A 7618-nucleotide genomic window follows, 5' to 3' on the forward strand; every position below is an offset into this window, starting at 1 on the left:
TTTCCCCTGTCTGCTCCTCTCACTCCTCACTGGATCTCTCTCTCTCTCTCTCTCTCTCTCTCTCTCTCTCTCTCTCTCTCTCTCTCTCTCTCTCTTCAGCATTGTGATCACCAATCCAGTGATGCATGTTTTCTAAATGCTTTCTAGTTTTGCTAACTTCTGTACCCCAGTGCCCAGTACAACACCTGCCTGTGTAGTTGGCAAACACTATATCTGTGCCCAGTAAGCCATAGAAACAGAGTTAACCTTCAAGGACTATTTATGATCCCTGCACCTATAATACAACCCAAATCAACATGGATGGCAGCATTCTTGGAACTCTTAGGTATAAGTAACAGCATCCAAACATCACATTATCTCCTAGGACATTGCTATTGAACTGTATGTACTGTGATGGTCTGAGCTGCTATGAAGGAAAGATAAATTCTATTCAGTTTGTACTATTTGACAAGGAAACAAGATTATAGATGATTTTTAATAATATACAGAGGACATAATTTAAGAAGATAATTTAAATGTTCAAGTTTTTGCTCATGGACAGTCCACTCTGTGACATATTTCACTATTTGGAAAGGTTAGACAATGAGATCATGGGAAGTGCTGGGGACTCAGTGCTCTCTCCATTGACCACTCAATCACCCTAGTCTACATCAATGGAACTCTCCAGTTTCATATCTGTCTTAGTTAGGGTTTTACTGCTGTGAACAGACACCATGACCAAGGCAACTCTTATAAGGACAACATTTAACTGGGGCTGGCTTACAAGTTCAGAGGTTCAGTCCATTATCATCAAGGCAGGAGCATGGCAGCATCTAGGCAGGCATGGTGCAGGCAGAGCTGAGAGTTCTGCATCTTCATCTGAAGGCTGCTAGTGGAAGACTGGCTTCCAGGCAGCTAGGGTGAGGGTTCTAAAGCCCACACCCACAGTGACACGCCCACTCCAACAAGACCACACCCAAAACAAGGCCATATTCCCTGGGCCGAGCACATACACCATCACAATATCACTAAAGATTTTAAAAAAAAAAAAAACTGAGATTTATCCTTTAAAGGAAAAACTACAAAGATGAAGTACCAAGATCCGTATCTTTTCTTGATATAGTTCGTTTCCTGTTCCTTTCTCTTACAGACCCAGTAGAGCTCACAGTTACCAAGTCTGGACGGCTTTATTAGACTGGCTAAAACCTAACTCTCAGTTGGGAATTCAAACGGTGAAGAGAGTTATTGTTCACGAAAAATATAATGGAGCCACCTTCCAAAACGACATAGCTTTGATTGAAATGAAAATGCACACGGGCAAGAAAGAATGTGAACTCCCCAATTCTGCCCCTGCCTGCGTCCCATGGTCTCCATATCTGTTCCAACCGAATGACAGATGCATCATCTCTGGATGGGGTCGAGGGGAAGGTATGTGCTTTACCTCCGGGATTGGAAATTGGATTAGAAATACATGGGAACCCGTCTAATACTCATAGAAATATCATGTACAGAAAAGCCAGCATCCATCCAGTAAGGGTTGCCTGCCTGGGCTCATGGCCTGAGTTGCTGCTCAGAACCCCATTATCAGAAGGACCACATGATGGGAAGAGAGGCCCCTTGGTCTTGCAAACTTTATATGCCTCAGTACAGGGGAACACCAGGGCCAAGAAGTATGAGTGGGTGGGTAGGGGAGTGGTGGGGGAGGTTCTGGGGGACTTTTGGGATAGCATTTGAAATGTAAATGAAGAAAAAACCTAATTAAAAAATAAATTAAAAAACAAAAAAGAAGGACCACATGACATTGCAGATGCAGCTTAACGCTTGGGTGTTTGTCTAGCACGTGCAAGTTCCTGGGTTTGATTCTCAAGATTGAAAACAAGAGACCAAATGTGTTCTTGTGATGGTACACACCTAGAATCCCAGAAGCAGGAGGATTGGGAGTTCAACACCATCCTTGAGGCTAACAAGATTTGTTTCGTTTTTGACCTAGAGAAGTGCTAATTAAACAGTTTTATTTCAAATGGACCTCCTGAGAGAGTACGAAGAGATGTCAAAGTCCCTTTGACTTAAATGTGAAGCAGTGTCTATCTCCTTGTCCATCACTTCAGGTCACTTAAGGAACTACTTCCTCAAGTGCACAAGCACGCACAAGCTAGCAGCAGCATAGGATTTCCTAACTTCTTCAAGGCTGTTGTCTGATGGTAATTTCAAGAAAATTCGTGGTTGTAGGAAAAGATATCAAAGATCCTATGCCATTTCCCTATGGAACCCATCAACAATAGGAGCGGGTTACACCTCAGTCACAAGGGCCAGCTCTAATTTACTAAATGACTGTGACTCAAGTCTCACCTTCAAGAGCCTTCCTTCACGGTTCATTTTAGAAAGGTAATTCTAGAAAGTAGGGATATAAAGAGACTATGATTTAAATGTGCCAAGGAAGTGTCCTCAATAATTAATATATATAATAATTAATAAAGTACATTCATGTATCTTCTTAATGGTTCCCTAAGCTAAGACCATCTTTATTTAGACTTCTCCTTTGCGGCTTCTAAATGTCTCTTTTCTCACTTTGTATAGATAACCAAAAAGTCTACTCACTCAGGTGGGGTGAAGTTGATCTAATAGGCAACTGCTCTCAGTTTTACCCAGATCGCTACTATGAGAAAGAGATGCAGTGCGCAGGTGAGTGCCCACTGGGTAGCCTGGGGTACCCATTCTATTAGTCAGCTTTGATTCTTCCCCATTGCATCTGAATCTCCTTACAGAGTGGGGTAAAGCATAAAAGTGAAGCTGGAAAACTAGGCTAACTTAGGGAAACAAACAGAAGGTTTACAAATTATCTCCTATACTTCAATCTGCAATCCCAAGAGGAACCCGTGACAGCCCTGTCAGGAAAGGTTTTGTTTGCCTTTTTTTTTTTTTAAAGATTTATTTATTATATATAAGTATACTGTAGCTGCTTCAGACATACCAGAAGAGGGCATCGGATCTCATTACAGATGGTTGTGAGCCATCGTGTGGTTGCTGGGATTTGAACTCTGGACCTCTGGAAGAACAGTCAGTGCTCTTAACCACTGAGCCATCTCTCCAGCCCAGGAGAGGCTTTAAAAAGTGCAAATCCTTCTGTGCATTGGTGTTGGGGGGGGGCAGGAAACTGTGCAAGGGTCTTGACAGATGGAAGGAGATGTGCAAGGGTCTTGACAGAAGGAGGGAAATGTGCTTTTCTATCTCTCAGGTACCAGTGATGGGTCCATTGATGCCTGCAAAGGAGACTCCGGAGGCCCCTTGGTCTGCAAGGACATCAACAACGTCACTTATGTTTGGGGCATTGTGAGCTGGGGAGAAAATTGTGGGAAGCCCGAGTTCCCAGGTGTTTACACCAGAGTGGCCAATTATTTTGATTGGATTAGCTATCACGTTGGAAGGTCTCTTGTTTCTCAACACAATGTCTGAAGCTATGACCACCTTCTTTCTACACTTATTCTTTTAGGAGTTACATTTTAATTGAAATGAAACTGTATAGTTAGTTCTCCTCAGAGCTGGCAAGAAGCAACTCTTATTGGCTAGTCCTAAAGTTTCTCCCAAGTTTATGCTGTTTTAGAATTCTGCCATATAATCCACAATAAATTTTTTGGCTAAGCATACAAGGTGGTTTGTGTTTGTTTGTTTGGTTGGTTGGTTTTCAGTGCCTAAAACCACACAGCTACACCCTCAGCCCACACATTTTATTTACAGATAGTTTACATTAACTATTCAGGAAGGAATGACATTTTGATGGCAGTTTAATGACATTAGAATTGCACAAGACTGTGTTCAAGGTACAAATCTGCCACCATTGGGTCATTTTTAGATTCTCTGTGTGTTATTTTCCATCTGTATTTTGTGGTTTTTCCCTTCAGAGACCATGAACAAGTAGCTATCAAGTAGGGCACCAACTGCAGACCAAAGAAATTATCACACCCAAGTCTAGCTTGATAAAGCAATGAGCATCCTGGGGTTCCTTAAGGCAGCTGGATCACTGGTAAGCTCACCCAAGTATAGATGACAACTCAGAGGAGTTGCATCCTTAGGGCCCACTACGCAATTCAATTTGTAGGCAATTCCACAGAAGGTAGCCTCCTCTCCCAGCCGCTGCTTACTGCTAACACTACCCCAGAAGGGCCTATTGTTAGCATTTTGTCTAGGCTCTGCTCCACAGTTACCTGGCAACAGCCAGGTATGCCTGACTCACTATAAAAGGGACTGCTTGCCCCCTCTTCTTCTCTCCCCATTCCCCTCCCCCCTCTCGCTCCATGTGCTCATGGCCAACCTCTACTCCTCTGCTCTTGCTCTCTGTGTTTCTCTGTCTCTACTACCCTCTTAACTCCCCTCTCATGCCCTGAATAAACTCTATTCCATACTATACCGTCGTCGTTGAGTGGCTGGTCCCTCAGGGGGGAAGGGATGCCTCAGCATGGACCCACAGAGGCACCCCTTCCCTCATACCTGACTATACATCCACCAAACGTATTCCTTTATCTTTCTATAAAACACATCACCTATTGACTCTCGTACCTTTCTCAGCTTCCTGAATCTAGTGAGTGAGTCTCTAGTTTCCAGAACTTTATAAACCTCCACTCTCCCTCCTTTTTTTCTTCCTTCTCGCTCTGGCCCTGCTTGCTTCATCCCTCCCTCTCTCCTTCCTTAAGAAGGAAGAATAGCTATAGGACATTCCACAAGGGAAGGTGTGAAAATGAACACCGTGTTTACATAAAAATCCTGGCATAGTATCATTTATAGGGCAATGACACCACCCAGCTCTTGTCCCATTTCTCTGCTTCTTTAAGAACTGACACATTTTCCTCCTGTCACAGGCTCCCCTTGACCCTTCCTGGAACCCTTCCCACAGCCCTCCATGCTGTCACTATGTCTTGGGTTCCTTGTTCTTAACCTCCTTGCCAGCCACATCCATCTGGTTGCTTCATCTACTTTGTTCTTTCTCTGGTGTTCTGTATCTCAGTTTTTAGTTCAACTCACAGTCCAAGGACTATGGAGTTCATATCTCCAGTCTTGACCTTTCCTTAGGATGTGTTTTTAAAAAGATAGAGAGGGAGAGGGATGGGGTATGTTCTATGGAGGTGTAGCTAGGTATGGGAAAAGGTGTTTGCCTCTGGTGTGTGTGTGTGTGGCTATGCTGAAGCATCCCTTCCCCCTGAGGGACCAGTCACACCAGGGCATGGGGAGGGGAGTTAAGAGGGCAGGGTAGAAGAGGCAGAAAAAGACAGAGGGGGGGAAGAAGGAGGAAGACGAGGAAGAAGGAGGAGGAAGGAGGAGAGGAAAGGAGAGGAGGGGAAAGGAGGGGAGGGGAGGGGAGAGGAGGGGAGAGGAGAGGAGAGGAGAGGAGAGGAGAGGAGAGGAGAGGAGAGGAGAGGAGAATAAAGAGGCCGGCCATGAGCACGTGGAAAGAGGGGGGAAGGGACAAGAGGACAGAGCAAGAGGAAGAGAGGAAAAAGAGAGTGAGGAGGGGGCAAACAGCCCCTTTTATAGTGGGCCAGGCTCACCAGGCTGTTTCAGGAAACTGTGGGGAGGAGCTTAGACAGAATGCTAACACCTACAACAGCATACTAACTAAATGTGCCACTAAGTACTTGCCATATCAGGAGTAATGGGCCAACCCTGTATTTCTTAACTGTGCCCCTGCTCCCACCTCTGCACGAGGGAGGCATCACCATTTAGTCAGGGATACAGCAAGTGCTGCCCCTCCAGCACAACAGCCCGCTCTAATTTCAGAACAGCACTGATTCTTCTTGCGAGGCATTGTTTTTATTGCTCTCCTACCTCTTCTCTAACTGTCGCCCCAAGGACAATGTGAGACAGATGACAGTTCTCTCTGTCCTCCTCTTGGCTGTACCTCTTGCTCTTAATTCAGAGATGTGCAGTGAATCAGCATTAACTTTAGGATTTGTTTTAAAACCAGCGCTGTCATTGTGAAGCAGAGAGCGGAGATGCCTATCTCCAACTGGGCTCTTGGCCCACCCCCTCCCAGAACTGTCGTGGTCAGACACCGAGGAGCACAGACAAGGAGACCCTTTATTGTCACTTTGGGGTTGACAACTTTAAACAGTTTGTCATGAACTCACAGTAGCAACCGGAAGCCAGGGGAGAGCTGCTACAGCTCTCACAAGTGCTAACACTCCAGGACCATGTGTGGAGATATTGTAGAAGGTGCCTGTGTGTGGGAACTTAAATCATGGGGATGGCTGACAGCTCAGAACCCCATTCTGCACACTGACTTGAAACCCGCAAGAGCAAACAAATAAACAAAAAACAGAATGGACTAGTGTGAACTTCTCAAGGGCAGTGACGCAGCTTTCCAAGGTGGCTCCCTGCAGGAAAAGACCAGGTATAGCGGGAATGGGATGCTCTGACTACAGGGTTTTATCAGGTCAAAGGTGTCTCCAAGGACTCTGAACCACAGACCACAGAATCCAATGTGACCAGCTCTGTGCAAACATACATTCAATGTCTCCATCGGATTGACCTATAGACAAGTCGGTGGGGGCATTTTCTTGATTAACGACTGATGTGGGAGAGCCATGCAACTGGGGGCAGTGCCACCCTCAGGCAGGTGACCTGAACAAGTCAGGAGGAGCATGTCAGTAAGCAGGTTCCTCCACGGTCTCTGCTTCAGTTCCCACCTCCAGGTTCCTGCCCTGACTTCTCGCCCTTACTTCCCTCAGAGCTATAGGACGACATAAACCTTCAGTTCCCACCTCCAGGTTCCTGCCCTGACTTCTCGCCCTTACTTCCCTCAGAGCTATAGGACGACATAAACCTTCCCGTCCTCAGAAACAAAACTGGACGGGAGCTCTTAGCATAGTATCGCTTTTGTAACAAACCAAGCTGAGAGGAAGGATGGCAGGAAAGCCGAGACCCCAGGTCATCCTGAAGACAGAGTTAACTGAGAACGGCTGCAGCTGCTTATTGGTGAGCTAAGAGGACATAGAGAGCTAACATAGTTACTAGTCCTTGAGACACCTGCAACGTGGGATTGGAGTGGGGCAATAATGCCCACCGACTGACTATCAGCCAGCGGACAGTCAACGTCAGTGCTACCAAATCCAGAGTCAGAGATGGGCAAAGCAGAACTTCTACCACCCACTCCTGGGTGGGCAGTATGTGATATACAATGGTCTCTCTGGTTGGGAGAGAGGGACACACATCGAGAATGTGGCCCCTCCATTGTCAGGGCTCATCAGAGCTCAGAGAACTAATATATCTCACAGCAATGTCAGTCTTTGTCTAGTCCCCATCACAGCCTTATAGAAACCTCTAGACAATGAAGTTCACTGGCTTTTCCTCTCTTAGAGCCCGTCCCACTCTGGGAGTCTCCTTTCCTCAATTCCTTCTTTTCCCCTGTAATTCTTCTTAAGAAAGCATAGCCCATTGGCTGGAGAGATGGCTCAGCGGTTAAGAGCAGTGGCTGTTCTTCCTAGAGATCCAGAGTTTAATTCCCAGCAACCACATGGTGGCTCACAACTATCTATAATAGGATCCGATGCCCTCCTCTGGTGCGTCTGAGGAGAATGTCAATACACTCACATAAAATAAATCTTAAAAAAACAAAACAAAAAAGAGACCATGAAGAAAGCTTAGCCCG

At 45.7% G+C, this 7618-nt stretch overlaps 1 protein-coding gene across 1 annotated transcript in view; it reads left to right on the plus strand.

The window, feature by feature from the left end:
• Nucleotides 1-3623, plus strand: part of Cfi (complement factor I) — a 37665-nt gene extending 34042 nt beyond the window's left edge. The window contains exons 12-14 of the mRNA XM_029475547.1: nucleotides 1130-1407; nucleotides 2557-2661; nucleotides 3215-3623. Coding sequence (XP_029331407.1) covers nucleotides 1130-1407; nucleotides 2557-2661; nucleotides 3215-3432 — 601 coding nt within the window. The 3' untranslated portion in view covers nucleotides 3433-3623. The remainder of the gene's footprint in view (nucleotides 1-1129; nucleotides 1408-2556; nucleotides 2662-3214) is intronic.
• Nucleotides 3624-7618: the final 3995 nt, after the last annotated feature.

The sequence above is a fragment of the Mus caroli genome, chromosome 3, assembly GCF_900094665.2.
Source record: "Mus caroli chromosome 3, CAROLI_EIJ_v1.1, whole genome shotgun sequence".
In the NCBI taxonomy this organism is placed as follows: Eukaryota; Metazoa; Chordata; class Mammalia; order Rodentia; family Muridae; genus Mus; species Mus caroli.